Source organism: Bufo bufo, chromosome 3, assembly GCF_905171765.1.
Source record: "Bufo bufo chromosome 3, aBufBuf1.1, whole genome shotgun sequence".
NCBI lineage: Eukaryota > Metazoa > Chordata > Amphibia > Anura > Bufonidae > Bufo > Bufo bufo.
In genome coordinates this window covers 7,275,341-7,292,540 of record NC_053391.1, presented here as the reverse complement: position 1 = coordinate 7,292,540, position 17,200 = coordinate 7,275,341, and the positions used below count along the sequence as shown (strand labels likewise).

The 17,200-nt window shown below is 50.7% G+C and overlaps 2 protein-coding genes across 2 annotated transcripts; one reads left to right on the top strand and one right to left on the bottom strand.

Moving 5' to 3' along the window:
• Positions 1–1,023: 1,023 nt before the first annotated feature.
• Positions 1,024–5,357, top strand: CSTA (cystatin A). The gene is made up of 3 exons (XM_040421736.1): positions 1,024–1,183; positions 4,915–5,016; positions 5,093–5,357. Exons 1-3 carry the CDS (start codon positions 1,115–1,117, stop codon positions 5,222–5,224), a joined length of 303 nt encoding a protein of 100 aa, XP_040277670.1. The 5' UTR covers positions 1,024–1,114; the 3' UTR covers positions 5,225–5,357.
• An 8,866-nt stretch (positions 5,358–14,223) lies between these two features.
• On the bottom strand, positions 14,224–16,898 carry MIX23 (mitochondrial matrix import factor 23). The gene is made up of 5 exons (XM_040421734.1): positions 16,742–16,898; positions 15,297–15,422; positions 15,073–15,219; positions 14,761–14,820; positions 14,224–14,515 (listed from the first exon to the last, which is right to left on the bottom strand). The coding sequence occupies exons 1-5, from the start codon at positions 16,790–16,792 to the stop codon at positions 14,465–14,467; spliced, it is 435 nt and encodes a 144-aa protein (XP_040277668.1). The 5' UTR covers positions 16,793–16,898; the 3' UTR covers positions 14,224–14,464.
• Between the last annotated feature and the right edge of the window lie 302 nt (positions 16,899–17,200).

The window sequence follows — 17,200 nt, the reverse complement described above, 5'->3', positions numbered from 1 at the left end:
CCCAAACTTTCCGGGACGCAGCTCCGCAAAAAAATAGAACATGTCCTTATTCCTGTCTTCAATTGCGGACAAGAATAGGCAGTTCTATGGGGGGTGCCGGCCGGGTGCATTACACGGACGTGTGACTGGACCCTTAGTGTCTCCATATTCTGAGAGCCATAGTTTCATTTTTATTTTTTGGCCGGTCTAATGTAGGGGCTCATTTTTTGCGGGATGAGGTGATGGTACTATTTTGGGGTGCATATAACTTTTTGATCGCTTGGCATCACAATTATTATTATTTTTTTTACGGTGGTCGTGTAATATTTTAATAGACCTGGTTGTTACGGACGCGGCGATACCTAATATGTCTACTTTTTTTAATTTTTTTTCAGTTTAACACAATAACAGCATTTTTTAAACAAAAAAAATAATCATGTTTTAGTGTCTCCATAATTTTTTGGGCTAGGGTCTCAGCTATAAAGGTTGGATAATTTAACCCCTTAATGACCAAACGTTTTTCTTCCTGTTTTCATCGTCGCCTTCCAAGAGCTATAACTTTTTTTATTTTTCCGTCTATGTAGCCGTATGAGGGCTTCTTTTTGCGGGACAAGTTGTAGTTTTTAATGGGTACACAACTTTTTGATTAACTTCTATTAACTAATCATGTAGTGCCCGCTGGACCGTTCTGAGGTTATGCGTCTTTTCAAACATTTTTTTTTTTTTTTGTCCCTTTAAGGGTCTCGAACCGGCGACATTCCCATCTGAGGGGTTAAACAACCGCAGGGCTGTGCTGCGGTTTATGGCCGTACAGTGCAGGCGAGGGGGGGGGGGCACGCTGGGACTTGTAGTCTCAGCAGTTATCACGGCCGCAGTACGTCACTGATGACCGGAGGAGCGGAACTCATCGCCTCATGACTCTCAGGGCGACCGCGCCTTTTCGTTTACATCACGTGATCGCTTTGGAGCACACCACGCTTGGGACGGGGGATGTTTATTTCCAGGCGCTGTCACCAGAATGACATGCCGCGCCGTATGCTGGGAACATCACCCCTCTGTGCTCCCGATGGTTTCTTCCGCTCAGGATATATAATAGCGCCCAGTTCAATCAGCTGACTATTAGTCAGGAATCAGGATGCCGATCTGCGGGGGTCTAGGGGGCGCCAAGCCGGCAACGGAGGAGGTGCAGGGGCTCTGCGACAAGGTGAGTGCGGTCTATCCACAGGCCTTGGGGTGTATCCTGCCCCAGCTATATACCTGTCCCGATACCATGTAGCCTTCTGAGGTCATGTGACTCTGCTAGTGGGAGTAAGTGAGGACCAGCGCAGCGCCATGTTGTAGGACTGATCACCTCTGGATGGTTTATAGGTAATGGACCGGGACCAGAAGCCCCTGTAATGGGTGGGAGTTGGAGCACCCATGGGTGGTGCTGCGGCGGCAGCTGCGTATTTAGCGCCGTACAGCGGTTCCACTGATGTCACTTGGGGGCGCGTTACGTCTTATATTTATACCTACTGGCCCTTTAAGGCCAAACACTGCGCTGACGCGAGAGCTCGGAGCATTGTTCACACCTGATCAGTGCTCCAGACTAAAAAAAATACCTAGTAGCCATTGGCTCCTGAACTGAAAAATTTCAGAGCCAAATCAAATTTTTAGTCACCAAAGCGAATCAAAATTTTGGTATCGTGACAACGCTACGCCGATCAGATCAGTGTAGGGTTGTCACGATACCAAAATTTTGATTCACATTCGTCACCATAAAAACCGCGCAAAAAATAAATAAAAAAAGCTGCGTGCATTTTATGAAACGTTCGGCCCATAATAGAACAGTCCGATCCTATATTTTTTGGGGTGACTAAAAGATGGCGAATGCTCACCGCATAGGAGAGATTTTTTAATAATTTAATAGTTTGGACTTTTCGGACGCAGCGTTATGTAATTATATTTATCTATTGTTTATATATTTTAGGGGGGAAGGGGGGATTTAAACTTAATATTTTAGGGTGCTTTTCACACTAGCGGTTTTCTTTTCCGGCATAGAGTTCTGTCACAGCGGCTCAATACCGGAAAAGACCTGATCGGGCATATCCCCATACATTCAGAATGGAGTAATCCGTTCAGTTTGCATCAGGACGTCTTCAGTTCAGTCGTTTTGACTGATCAGGCAAAAGATAAAACCACAGCATGCTACGGTTTTATCTCCGGCGGAAAAAAAACTGAAGATTTGCCTGAATGCCGGATCCAGCATTTTTCCCCATAGGAATGTATTAGTGCCGGATCCGGCATTCAGAATACCGGAATGCACCCGCACTGGATACCGACCCATTCACTTCTATGGGGCTGTGCACACGAGCGGTGATTTTCACGCATCACTTGTGTGTTGCGTGAAAATCGCAGCATGCTGTATGTTGTGCGTTTTTCACGCAACGCAGGCCCCATAGAAGTGAATGGGGCTGCGTGAAAATCGCAAGCAAGTGCGGATGCGGTGCGATTTTCACGCATGGTTCCTAGGATGAAAGTCTATTCACTGTATTTCCCCTTATAACAACATGGTTACAAGGGGAAATAATAGCATTCTGAATACAGACTGCATAGTAGAAGGTCAAACATTATATACACACCAGTATAATAAACATTGGTGGCACAGTGCGCCCCCCCCCAGTATAATAAACATTGGTGGCACAGTGCGCCCCCCCCCCAGTATAATAAACATTGGTGGCGCAGTGCGCCCCCCCCCCAGTATAATAAACATTGGTGGCACAGTGCACCCCCCCCAGTATAATAAACATTGGTGGCACAGTGCGCCCCCCCCAGTATAATAAACATTGGTGGCACAGTGCGCCCCCCCCAGTATAATAAACATTGGTGGCACAGTGCACCCCCCCCAGTATAATAAACATTGGTGGCACAGTGCGCCCCCCCCCCAGTATAATAAACATTGGTGGCGCAGTGCGCCCCCCCCCAGTATAATAAACATTGGTGGCGCAGTGCACCCCCCCCCCAGTATAATAAACATTGGTGGCGCAGTGCGCCCCCCCCCCCCCAGTATAATAAACATTGGTGGCGCAGTGCGCCCCCCCCCCCCAGTATAATAAACATTGGTGGCGCAGTGCGCCCCCCCCCCAGTATAATAAACATTGGTGGCGCAGTGCGCCCCCCCCAGTATAATAAACATTGGTGGCGCAGTGCACCCCCCCCCCCAGTATAATAAACATTGGTGGCGCAGTGCACCCCCCCCCCCAGTATAATAAACATTGGTGGCGCAGTGCGCCCCCCCCCCCAGTATAATAAACATTGGTGGCGCAGTGCGCCCCCCCCCAGTATAATAAACATTGGTGGCGCAGTGCGCCCCCCCCCCAGTATAATAAACATTGGTGGCGCAGTGCACCCCAACACGCCAGTATAATAAACATTGGTGCAGTGCGCCCCCCCCCCCAGTATAATAAACACTGGTGGCGCAGTGGGCAGTGGCAATGAGGGTTAAAAAATAAAAAAATTATTAACTCCCCTCCTCCAATTGATCGTGTAGCTGCCGGTCTCCTGTTCTTTCTTCAGGACCTGTCAAAGGACCTGTGGTGACATCACTGAGCTCATCACATGGTACATCATATGATCCATCACCATGGTAATGGACCATGTGATGAGCTCAGTGACGTCACCAATGTTTATTATGTTGGGGGGGGGGCACTGTGCCACCAATGAAGATAACTGAGCTGTTAATACAAATACAGGAGGCGGGGGCTGGAATCACGTAGCCGGCACCCGACCTCTGACAGGGAGCTGCGATCAGCGGCAGTTAACTCTTCAGGTACCGCTCCCTGTCATAGAGGTCGGGTGCCGCTATGTGATTCCAGCCCCCGCCTCCTGTATTTGTATTAACAGCTCAGTTATCTTCATTGGTGGCGCAGTGCACCCCCCCCCCCCCCCCCCCCCCCCCCCCCCTCCTCCTCCCGTCTCTTCTTATTGGCGGCGGCAGCACAGGGAGGAGGGAGAGACTCTTCCACTGCGCTGCTGAGAAGAACATTGGCGGCGGCGAGGCAGAGAACTATCATCTCCTGTGCCCGCCGCTGTATTGAGCTAAGCTGCGGCGGCGGGTCTAGTCGCAAATGGCGACAAGACTAAAGTCTTGTGAATTCTAAGTCGCATTGGCGACCATTTTGGTCGCAATCTGGAGCCCTGCTGATACTTTGGGAAATGAAGGCAATGTTTTAATTCACAGAAGCAAGCGGAGCTCTTGAAGAATTCAAGCAGAAATTCTACCCAAGTTTTAGAACTTAAGATTCTGTAGGAATTAAAGGGCATCTGTCAGCAGTTTTGCACCTATGACCCCGGCTGACCTGTTACATGTGCTCCTGGCGGGTGAAGGCGTCCGTGTTGGTCCCATGTTCCTATGTGCCCAAATTGCTCAGAAAAGCGATTATTTATTATATGCAAATGAGCTTCTAGGAGCAACGGGGGCGTTACCATTACACCTAGAGGCTCTGCACAGAGCGGATCCTCTAGGTGTAATGGTAACGCCCCCATTGCTCCTAGAGGCTCATTTGCATAAAAATCATTTTTCTCAGCAATGCGGGCACAGAAGCCTTCAGCTGCCAGGAGCACATGTAACAGGTCAGCCGGTGTCCTAGGTGCAAAACTGCTGACAGACGCCCTTTAAGCTTTGTGTGCATCCAGCAGGACCGTCCCTTTAAGCCCAGATGTCCCTGGTGGTTGTGTGGCCGCCCCTTCCCCTCCCGGTGACTCATCTCCACTTGATGTTTGCAGTGTTTTGGTCGTGTGACTAATCGGCCCACGGTTCATGATCCTGAGTCGCCAAGGATCAGGGAGACCTCGGGGGGCGTCTCTGCAGGGTCATCTCCCACGCCCTGCTGACTGTGAAAGGGTTAATGTGAGACGTCTGATCAGCGGCTGACGTGGCGTCCTCTTCTCTTCCAGGTGAAGGCCGAGGTGGAGGAGAAACACGGCAAGACATACGCCACGTATGTGGCCACTGAGTACAAGACCCAGATCGTGGCCGGCACCAACTACTTCGTTAAGGTAATTTGGGGAGGGGCCCCTTGTTAACCCCCCGGCTGCCGCAGCCGCGGTGTAACCGTCTCTCGTCTGTTTTCAGGTCCAAGTGGGCGATGATGAATACATCCACCTGCGCATGTACAAGACCCTCCCCCACGAGGGCGAGAAGCTGAGCCTCTCCGCCTCCCAGGCCGGGAAGACCAAGGAGGAAGAGATCGTCCACTTCCAGTAGTCCCCTCCCCCGCTCCTTACTGGACTCTCATTCAGTTCTATCTCTTATAATGCAGCCATCTGATGACTTCCTCCCCCGCTCCGGGGCCAATGCTCAGACGGGGCCCCCGCACAATAAAGACATTCCTTACTAATGGTGTGTGATCTCGTCTGATCCCTCTAGTTCTGTGTCGGGGGCGATACTGTGGGAGACGACCCCCTCCTGTGTTTCCTGCAGCCGCCAGCGGGGGGAGCTCACTGTATGGGGGAGCAGTCCTGTGTGAGGGTCTCTGTAATTGTATCAGTTTAAGGGGGTCTCTACACCTTAGATCAGGGGGGGGGCAACCTCCTGCATTCCAGCTGTTGTGAAACTACAACTCCCAACATGCATGCTTCTTAGAAATCAATGGAGCATGCTGGGAACGGTAGTTCATAAACGGCTGAAGGTGGCTGACACCTGTCTCCCCTTCTTCAGCTGTTCCCAAAATAATGTCTGGGGGTAGTAGTGCAACGCTGCGGTAAGCCGGCATGACCTCAGCACGGAGCGGTCTGCTGCGGGGCGTGCACCCCTCGCTGATCTGATATCCGCTATCAGGGTGACGTTTCCACAGCTCGGCTGCTGCCTGTGCTCCACAAAACCTACAGCAGGCTGGAGCCATTGGGTAATAATCCACACTGCCACCTGCTGGTGCGTGCTGAGAAAGCAGTTTGATTTTAAAAGCTGTGCCCCCCCCTGCTTGTTACCTGACCACCCAGTGTAATCTGCAGGGGACCCCACCAGCAAGTGCTCGGTGTATGTCCAGTGCCACCAGGGGGCGGTAAAGAGACTGATTGTGATGGGACTCAATTTCCTGGAGACCCTCAGGACGGCTCCACTGGAGGTTGTACCCCCTTGACCCTCTGGTAACAAGAAACCGAGGGGTTAAAAGGCAGCGTTCCAGAGTCTGACATCAGGACGGATGCATCTGATTACAACTAGGGATGAGCGAGATCCGAAGTCAATTCGCATAATACTTCGTTTGAATACTGTATGGAGCGAGCGCTCCGTACCGTGCTAGAATGTATTGGCTCCGATGAGAGACTTTGGGTAATAACTTCAGAAATCAATTTCCCAAACTTGGTTTTGGTTCCAAGGTACCATTTGGAGTAATTTCAGCTCATCGGAGCCAATACATTCTAGTACGGTACAGAGCGCTCGCTCCATACAGTATTCAAACTAAGTATTATGCGAATCGACTTCGGATGTTTAATCCGAAGTCGATTCGCTCATCCCTAATTACAACATGAGGGAGGGAATGGACGGCGGCCATTGTGAGGTCCAGGAAATCAAATTACTGGTAACGGTACATTCAAGGCAATTAAAAACAGATGAATTTTTGTTTTCTTAAAGCCCCAACCCCTGCAGTGCCCCAGTATATATAATACCCCCCCTCCCAGCAGTGCCCCAGTATATATAATAACCCCCAGCAGTGCCCCAGTATATATAATATAATACCCCCCCCAGCAGTGCCCCAGTATATATAATAACCCCCAGCAGTGCCCCAGTATATATAATATAATACCCCCCCAGCAGTGCCCCAGTATATATAATATAATACCCCCCCCAGCAGTGCCCCAGTATAGATAATAACCCCCAGCAGTGCCCCAGTATATATAATACCCCCCCAGCAGTGCCCCAGTATATATAATGGCCCCCAGCAGTGCCCCAGTATATATAATAACCCCCCAGCAGTGCCCCAGTATATATAATATAATACCCCCCCCCCCCCAGCAGTGCCCCAGTATATATAATGGCCCCCAGCAGTGCCCCAGTATATATAATGGCCCCCAGCAGTGCCCCAGTATATATAATGGCCCCCAGCAGTGCCCCAGTATATATAATGGCCCCCAGCAGTGCCCCAGTATATATAATATAATACCCCCACAGCAGTGCCCCAGTATATATAATATAATACCCCCCCAGCAGTGCCCTAGTATATATAATATAATACCGCCCCAGTATATATAATGGCCCCCAGCAGTGCCCCAGTATATATAATATAATACCTCCCCAGCAGTGCCCCAGTATATATAATGGCCCCTAGCAGTGCCCCAGTATATACAATCCCCCCCTTTGCAGTGCCCCAGTATATATAACGCGGATGAGATCTGGAGACGTCATCACCCTCATGTCTTTGTCGTGTCCCTCACTGTACTTGGGCACATATCCTACTAATAGAGGGCGCTGCCAGTAGGGGGCACCACTGCCATCTACTGGGTACTTGTCTGTACAATGGTTCGGCTACTTTCACATCGGTGGCATGGAGATCCGATGTTTGCATCCGGCAGTGCCTTATCCAGAGAATTCCGGCTGTTCTCTGCCAGAACAACCTGACCGAGTCCATGCTGCAAGTGTGAAAGTAGCCTTAGGACTGTGCCGGCTTATCTCCTTCCTGTAGTGCACCTGGTGCCATCTCTTCTCCAGGTAGGTGACGCACACACCCAACTGTCCACATGGTCTTTCCAAATGCAACATCTCTCAAGTGCAACTCTTAAGTGCACAGACTGAATTATACCAGAAGGGGATCACAGGTGATTACAGACATAGTTACTGCAAACAATGTTTCAATTTTTCCTCTTACTCGTCCCACTTTTCCTAAACCTCCTGAAATACCCCCAGGTCCATTCACCCAGCAAGGAACTATTCATCTCTCCCTCCATCTGACGCTTGCACAAACCTGTTTGGTAACATAAAACCCTTCCTTCCCAAACACACAGACACCTCCTGTCCTCTCCTATTCTCACCTATTAACACTTTCTCTGCTTCTTCTTATTGCTAAATCACAGAAATATCGTGGCAAATATGGGGGAATTGCTCAAACCCCAAACACTAGCGTGTTTCTCATTGGGGGAGCAGTCCCACCGCATGTGGACCGCAGTAACCGACCATCCCAGCAAAAAATGTGTACAATGGAGGATGTCGGCGCGGTCCACATGCACCACAAAGGCACCCTACACAAAACGGAGCATTGTGCGGATGAAAATATAATCATATAAATCACAGAAAAGAATGCACCAAACGGATATGCCACGGACTATACTGGCTAGTCATACAAGCAGATATTAAAAGCTGAGGCTTTTGCCAATATATTCCTGTCAGGAGCACATCATGCACCACGTCACGGTCTCTCAGCATGGCAAAGGGTCCTACCACTACACTAACTATGGTGTGAACAAGGTGTGAAGGTGATGAAATCCAGCTCACAGACAGGCTTCTAGACAACCGCCTAGCAGGACAACTAATGCAATGTGAACAAAGCCAAGACTGCAAATGGTGCATGATGGGCTCCGATGTGTTCCTGACAGGAATATATTGGCAAAAGTCTCAGCTTTCTGCTTGTATGACTAGCTAGTATAGTCAGTGGCATATTCGTTTGGTGCATTTTTTTTCTGTGATTTATATTCTTCGTATTGCTGGTGATATCTCTCCAAATCCAGCCCCCCCTCAGCAAATCCCCACTATCACCTCTACGTCCCACTACAAATCTCCTACAAATTTCTGCAACCCCTTAAACCTAATAACCATTCCTGTGACCCCTGCTCCTTTGGTTCCTCTTGCAGCAGCATTATGGAACGCACGCTCTGTCTGTAACAAACTCTTCTACATTCATGAACTTTTTATCTCTCAAAACCTTTGCTTTCTGGGTCTCACAGAAACATGGCTGACACCTCCTCCCCTGCTGCACTCTCATATAGTGGATTTCAATTCACTCACACCCCCTGCCCCGGCTGCAAACATGGTGGAGGAGTTGGTCTTCTCTTATCAGACACCTGCTCCTACAGCCCAACTCCACTGCCACCCTCCATTACGCTCACCTCATTTGAAGTACACTCTGTTCGCATCTACTCTCCCTCCAACCTCCAAGTAGCCGTCATTTACCGCCCCCCAGGCCCAGCCACCATCTTTCTTGACCACTTTAACACCTGGCTCCTACACTTTCTGCCGACATCCCCCACTATCATCATGGGTGACTTCAACATCCCTATTGACACCTGCCACTCAGCCGCTTCTAAACTCCTGTCACTCTCTTCCTCCTTCGGCCTATCACAGTGGTCTTCAGCTCCCACCCACAGAGATGGTCACACTTTGGATCTTATCTTTACCCGCCTCTGCTCCCTATCTAACCTTTCTAATTCGCCTCTCCCCCTATCTGACCACAACCTACTCACCTTCTCTTCACTGGTCTCTTCTGCTGCTCCCCCGGTCCACACACCAGTACACCCCCACAGGAACCTTAAACATCTAGACTTTCGCTTGCTTTCTGACTCTCTTCTCCCACTCTCTACCATCTGTTCCCTCCAAGACCCAGATGCTGCTACCACCCTATATAACACCACAATAAGTACAGCTCTGGACAATGTTGCCCCCCTCACACACAACAAAACCCGAAAAAATCAACAGACAACCCTGGCACACCAACCTGACCAAAAAAACTCAGACAAGCTTCCAGGGCTGCTGATCGGCGATGGAAGAAATCCCATTCTAAGGCTGAGTTCCCACGGGCGTAATGGATTTGTTCAGGATGCGTCCCGGGTGTACTGCGGCAAACCCGCGCGAGTAGGTACCCAATTGCAGTCAGTTTTGACTGCGATTGCGTTCCGTTGTTCAGTTTTTATCGCGCGGGTGCAATGTGTTTTGCACGCGCGTGATAAAAAAACTGACTGTGGTACCCAGACCCGAACTTCTTCACTAAAGTTCAGGTTTGGGTTCAAGGTTGTGTAGATGTAATTATTAAATAATAGCATTCTTTAATACAGAATGCTTAGTAGAAGGTCAATTGAGGGTTAAAAAAATAAATAAAAATTAACTCACCTCCTCCAATTGATCGCGTAGCTGCTGGTCTTCTGTTCTTTCTTCAGGACCTGTGGTGACGTCACTGAGATCATCACATGGTCCATCACCACGATGATGGACCATGTGATGTGACATCACCACAGGTCTTTTAGCCGGCAGCTCATGATTAAAGTAGTAAGAAGAGATCGGCAACTACGCCCTCAAGAGGAGGAGAGTTAATTATTTTATTTTTTTTAACCCTCAATTGACCTTCTACTAAGCATTCTGTATTCAGAATGCTATTATTTCCCCTTATAACCATGTTATAAGGGGAAATAATACAGTGAATAGACTTTCATCTTAGCAACCATGCGTGAAAATCGCACAGCATCCGCACTTGCTTGCGATTTTCATTCAGCCCCATTCACTTCTATGGGGCCTGCGTTGCGTGAAAAACGCACAACATAGAGCATGCTGCGATTTTCACGTAACGCATAAGTGATGCGTGAAAATCACCGCTCATGTGAACAGCCCCATAGAAGTGAATAGGTCGGGATTCAGTGCGGGTGCAATGCGTTCAACTCCCGCATTGCACCCGTGCGGAAATCTCGCCCATGTGAACTCAGCCTAAGGATCACTTCACCGCATACAAGCAATCCCTCCTCATATTCAAGTCTTCACTCGCTGATGGGAAACAGGCGACTTCTCATCTCTCATATCTTCCCTGTCCCACAGCCCTAAACAACTTTTTAACACTTTTACCTCCCTTCTCCGTCCCCCAGCGCCCCCACCCTCTCCTCTCTTCTCAGCTGAGGACTTTGCCTCATACTTCAAACAAAAGATAGTCAACATCAGAGAAAGCTTCACTACACAGTCCGCACAGACCCTCTACACAACGGCTCGGTCCTCTTCTCCACCATTACAGAAGAAAAACTCTCCACTGTACTCTCCAGATCACATCTCACCACCTGTGCACTTGACCCGATCCCATCCCACCTCATTCCTAACCTCAGCACAGTGTTTATCGCAGCCCTAACTCATCTCTTCATCCTATCACTAACCTCTGGTGTCTTCCCCTCTGGTTTTAAACATGCCACCATTACACCCATCCTCAAAAAGCCTTCACTTGACCCGTCTTCTTTGTCCAGTTATCGCCCCATATCACTTCTTCCGTTTGCCTCAAAGCTACTTGAGCAACATGTCCATTCTGAACTGTCCTCCCACCTCTCCTCCTGCTCCCTCTTCGACCGCCTACAATCTGGCTTCCGACCCCACCACTCAACCGAGACTGCCCTCACCAAAGTCACCAATGACCTACTGACAGCCAAAACCAAGAAACAATACTCTGTCCTCCTTGACCTGTCCTCTGCCTTCTCCATTAATCTGTCCTCCTTCTCCTTGACCTGTCCTCTGCCTTCTCCATTACTCTGTTCTCCTCCTCCTTGACCTGTCCTCTGCCTTCTCCATTACTCTGTCCTCCTTCACCTTGACCTGTCCTCTGCCTTCTCCATTACTCTGTCCTCCTTCTCCCTGACCTGTCCTCTGCCTTCTCCATTACTCTGTTCTCCTCCTCCTTGACCTGTCCTCTGCCTTCTCCATTACTCTGTCCTCCTTCTCCTTGACCTGTCCTCTGCCTTCTCCATTACTCTGTCCTCCTTCTCCCTGACCTGTCCTCTGCCTTCTCCATTACTCTGTCCTCCTCCTCCTTGACCTGTCCTCTGCCTTCTCCATTACTCTGTCCTCCTTCTCCTTGACCTGTCCTCTGCCTTCTCCATTACTCTGTCCTCCTTCACCTTGACCTGTCCTCTGCCTTGGACACTGTTGACCACTCCCTTCTGTTACAAACTCTCTCATCTCTTGGCATCACTGACCTGGCCCTCTCCTGGATCACATCATACCTCACAGACCGGACGTTTAACGTCTCCCACTCTCGCACCACCTCCTCGTCTCATTCCCTCTCTGTTGGTGTCACGCAAGGCTCTGTCCTAGGACCCCTGCTCTTCTCTATCTACACTTTTGGCCTGGGACAGCTCATAGAGTCCCATGGCTGGTCCAGACATCACCACCTTACTATCCAGAATCCCACAATGTCTATCTTCTATATCATCCTTCTTCTCCTCTCGCTTTCTAAAACTTAACATGAATAAACCCGAATTCATCCTCTTCGCCCAGTCTTCCTCAACCCCCCAACAGACCTATCTATCACGATCAATGGCCGCACACTCTCCCCGGTCAACCAAGTCCGCTGCCTTGGAGTGACCTTGGATTCTACCCTCTCCTTCCGACTGCACATCCAAGCCCTTTCCACCACCTGCCGCCTCCAACTCAAAAACATCTTCCGCATCCGCGCTTTCCTTAACTTTGAATCTGCGAAAATGCTTGTACATGCCCTCATTATCTCCCGCCTAGACTACTGCAACATTCTCCTCTGGGGCCTTCCATCTAGCACTCTCGCACCCCTCCAATCTATCCTCAACTCTGCTGCCCGACTAATCCACCTCTCACCCTGTTTCTCCTCTGCCTCTCCCCTCTGCCAATCCCTTCACTGCCCCATGGCCTAGCAAATTCACTTCAAAGTACTAACAAATACATACAAGGCCGTCCACAACCTGTCCCCTCCCTACATCTCTGAGCTACTTTCCCGATACATCCCCACACGCACTCTCCGATCCTCACAAGACCTCCTTCTCTCCTCTTCCCACAATCGCCTCCAGGATTTCTCCTGTGCATCCCCCATACTCTGGAACTCGCTCCCCCAACATATCAGACTCTCACCTACAGTGGAATCCTTCAAAAGGAACCTGAAAACCATTTCTTCAGACAAGCCTACAACCAGTGACCCTGCTGCCTCCATACCGCCATGACCCGCACCTACTGTGTCCTTCTCCCATACCATGTAGATTGTAAGCCTCGCGGGCAGGGCCCTCTCTCCTTCTGTACCAGTCTGTAACTCGTCTTGTTTATGATTAGTGCAATTGTCTGTATAATGTATGTGCACCGCTTATCATATGTACAGCGCTATGGAATGAATGGCGCTTTAATAATAATAATGAGATTCCTCAGACCAGGCCGCCTTCTTCCCATAGTGCACCTGGTGCCATCTCTTCTGCAGGTAAGTGACGCACACACCCGGCCATCCACATGATGTAATGCGATTCCTCAGACAAGGCCGCCTTCTTCCCATAGTGCACCTGGTGCCATCTCTTCTGCAGGTAAGTGACACACCCCCCTCCCCATGATGTAATGCGATTCCTCAGACCAGGCCGCCTTCTTCCCGTAGTGCACCTGGTGCCATCTCTTCTGCAGGTAAGTGACGCACACACCCAGCCGTCCACATGATGTAATGCGATTCCTCAGACCAGGCCGCCTTATTCCCATAGTGCACCTGGTGCCATCTCTTCTCCAGGTAAGTGACGCACACACACCCGACCCTCCACATGATGTAATGTGATTCCTCAGACCAGGCCGCCTTATTCCCGTAGTGCACCTGGTGTCATCTCTTCTCCAGGTAAGTGACGCGCACACCCGGCCGTCCACATGATGTAATGCGATTCCTCAGACCAGGCCACCTTCTTCCTGTAGTGCACCTGGTGCCATCTCTTCTCCAGGTAAGTGACGCACACACCTGGCCGTCCACATGATGTAATGTGATTCCTCAGACCAGGCCGCCTTATTCCCGTAGTGCACCTGGTGTCATCTCTTCTGCAGGTAAGTGACACACACACCCAGCCCTCCACATGATGTAATGTGATCCCTCAGACCAGGCCGCCTTATTCCCGTAGTGCACCTGGTGTCATCTCTTCTCCAGGTAAGTGACGCACACACCCAGCCCTCCACATGATGTAATGCGATTCCTCAGACCAGGCCGCCCTCTTCCATCGCTCCATGGTGCAGTTCTGATGCTCGTGTTCCCTTTGTTGGCACTTTTAGCAGCTACAGAGCGAGCTGAGATTTCCTGACACCCTTCAATGATCACCAGGAGTTGTCAGTATCTCTTCGGTAGGATAGAAACACACCTATCGTTAGCGAGTCTTGGGTGCCCGTGGCCTTGTCACGTAAGAGGCCGGCAGAGGGCAGCCATCTTGTTCTAGTGAATTGTCAGGCATCTGCTCCGTCTATTAATTACCACCGCCGGACTCTAATGACAATCCCGGATCCTTCCGAGCAGTTACTTCACACCCGGCGCCATTCTGAGGAGACGCAGGGAATTCTCGTTTCATCTGAAAATGATATTTAATGTAATAAAACTACAGATTTTATACAAAATGGCAGCTTGTTGTCCCCCTCAGCACCAGCCCCCATCTTCACATTGAAAACGGGCTGCGCTCATTTTCAGCTACGTCCAATCAGAGACGAGACACAACAGACTTCATGCGGTTCTCCTTCTCGGACACTCGACAGGAGGAGGTGCACCACCCGGGGCGCTCCCCGATCACACAGTCCCTGAGGTCACTGCTCCTTCGGAGGCTTGTAGTGCAGCCGACAGCGCTCGTTAAATACCTGCAATCACCAAGACAACGCAAATCAACGCATCGCTCGCGACTCCAGTCACATCCAGAGCTGCACCCTGCTCCTCCTGCACTGTACAGCGCAGGTACCAATGCTACAACCCCCACTAACCAAGTGGGAAGCTGACAGGAAACTGTGGATGCAGCCCTGGATGTGACTGGAGGAAACAGATACAATGTAACCGATGGTAACCAAGATTTTATAGATGTAACGTTCTAAGTGACCCCGGGACTTACCTTCCAGCTCCGGTCATTCACAACTTCCTCCACGTTCAGCTCAGACTGCAGCAATTTCAACTGCAAAACAAAAAAGGAAGATGAGGCAGGGGTCAGGGGTCACACAGGGTCAGGGGTCACAAGGAGGGGCTACATTGTACTGCCTGATAGATCTGCTGCTCAGACAGCTGGGAGGAAAACCGGCAGCCATATTGGTGGTCACCCAGCGGATAACGCTAGGGATAGACCTTTTATCCGGGTCACTGAAAGACTACCCCCACCATCATCCTGCTGCCCATGTGACATGTATATGGCGGTACACAGGCCCCGCACCTTCGTCTGCTCTTTCCTCAGCCTCTTCATCACCGCCAGGTCGTCCGGCTCCTTCTTTCTCTCCTCCTGACACCTGTTCACATTAGAGGACGTCTGAGATATGCAGCTCTTTATGGCCTTTTCCCGGGAGTAGTGCGCGGCCCGCAGCTGCGGAGGAAAAGGGGAGAGTAACCGGAGGCGGGCGTGGCGCAGAGACGTGGCGCGGGGTCACGGCGGGCACTTACCGACTCGTACAGCTGCTTGCACGTCTGACTGGCGTCGATCTTTCCAGCGAAGGACACGGTGGGGACGGTCGTGTTCAGCTCGTGGACGATCCGGTCGTCTATTGTCCGCGTGACCCGGAGGATTTCCTAAAGAGACAAGGAGAAACGACGGGAAATTTACTCCAGTCACAGCCAGAGTCACAGCTCTGGATGTGAGTGTAGCATAAGAAATAACGCACATGAAGCTCTTACATGAACTTTACAACAGTCACAGCCAGAGCTGCAATCACAATTCTATTGTGTATGTCAGGCACACCAGTGAGAATGGTAGATGCAGCTCTGGATGTGAGTGTAGAATGAAAAACACTGATACGTGAACTTTACTCCAGCCACAGTTAGAGCTGCAGTCTCAATATTGCTGTGTGTCAGCCACAGCACTGGGGATGTTAAAAGCAGCTCTGGTTGTGACTGTGGCATAAGTGACCGTTACATGCACTTTACTCTAGTTGCACCGAAAGCTGCATTAAGTTCCACAAAACTTTATTCTCGAGTGACACCAGGCAATGAACAGCCCAGTGCATTATGGGATCGACCCTAAGCTGCTCAGAGTCCTGACCGTGGCGTACCGCACGAGTCCGTATGAATTGTCCTGACGGCTCTCACATCGCAGTCACCCCCTGCTGGTTCAGTGTACATACAGAGCAGTGCATTATGGAATCTCAGCTAATAAGTCACACATTCGTCAGCACAGCTTTGGGTGTGACCAGAGCGTAACACATGATGTAATACAATCAAGCGCCGGTAACGCTGTGGGACGCCCCCACATAAAATGGCAACCAGTAGACTTGTACCGAGACGTCCACAGCCGACCGGACCGGAGCTCGGGGCTCTTATCAGTGTCAGGGAAAGCTGGGTGACTCCAGAGGGTCACTGCCCTGGTATACGGTGACACTGATATACTGGTTCTCACCCCATACAGAGGGAAATGTGCACAGCAGGACCGGCCAGTGCATGCTGGGACTTGTAGTTCTGCCACAGTCCAAGGTCAGGAGCTGGTCTCTCGTGGAACTACAACTCCCAGCATGCCCTGACCTTCAGTCTCTGCCAGGGCATGCTGGGACTTGTAGTTCTGCCACAGTCCAAGGTCAGGAGCTGGTCTCTCGTGGAACTACAACTCCCAGCATGCACTGACCTTCAGTCTCTGCCAGGGCATGCTGGGACTTGCAGTTCCTCGGCTGCTGACAACCTTCGGGCCCCTCCTCTGCCCTGTGAGCGGTGCACTAAGTGGCCCCTGCACTGCTGTGTATGAGGAGCCGGGGCCCCGGAGGTCACAGGCAGGGGCGTCCCATTAAGTAAAGATAAGAGCGGGAACCCCTTCCTCCTCCTCCTCCCGCCCCGGGGCCTGAGCTCCTCCCTCCGGCTCTGACACTTCCCGGTACCGGGACACGTTCATCCTCAAACCTCACCTGAAACTCCGTGAAATCCTCGCAGCTCGCCTCTCCACTGGGCGCCGCCATATTGGGAAAGCCAGGGGTCCTCGGCGTCCCCAACCTCTGACCTCCACAGGAGGTGTCCACGGTGAATGCCTGACCCGCGATGGTGCGCCTCCATCTTGTGGGCGGCCTGAAGTAAAGTGTTGAAAATTACCCGATATCACAACAAGAGACCCTGGGCCGCCGTGACACGCAGTCTGCATCTCACGCCTCCGTCTGACATTTTCTTCCTCGCCCTCAAAATATGTCTCCGGCAAAAGACGTTGGAGCGGCCGTTATTCTTGTGATTCGTCATAGCAACAATAGTTTGTCCACAAAAAAATGGCCGCCACACTAAAGACTGAAACATTGGAAATACCACTCTCAATCTCATGGGCCACGGCTCTGCAGCTCTTTCCTACTATTGGTTAAATGACTGCTTAATCTGTTCTC

What these genes read in the sequence shown, in the direction of transcription:
- MIX23 (XM_040421734.1), bottom strand. Translation starts at nt 16,792, where the DNA reads ATGGCGGCGCCCAGTGGAGAGGCGAGCTGCGAGGATTTCACGGAGTTT. An exon ending in AGGATTTCACGGAGTTTCAG is followed by an intron (nt 15,423 to 16,741) that starts GTGAGGTTTGAG and finishes TTGTCTCTTTAG; the next exon opens with GAAATCCTCCGGGTCACGCG. An exon ending in TGAGGAAAGAGCAGACGAAG is followed by an intron (nt 14,821 to 15,072) that starts GTGCGGGGCCTG and finishes TTTGTTTTGCAG; the next exon opens with TTGAAATTGCTGCAGTCTGA.
- CSTA (XM_040421736.1), top strand. Translation starts at nt 1,115, where the DNA reads ATGCCGATCTGCGGGGGTCTAGGGGGCGCCAAGCCGGCAACGGAGGAG. An exon ending in TGCAGGGGCTCTGCGACAAG is followed by an intron (nt 1,184 to 4,914) that starts GTGAGTGCGGTC and finishes CTTCTCTTCCAG; the next exon opens with GTGAAGGCCGAGGTGGAGGA. An exon ending in GCACCAACTACTTCGTTAAG is followed by an intron (nt 5,017 to 5,092) that starts GTAATTTGGGGA and finishes GTCTGTTTTCAG; the next exon opens with GTCCAAGTGGGCGATGATGA.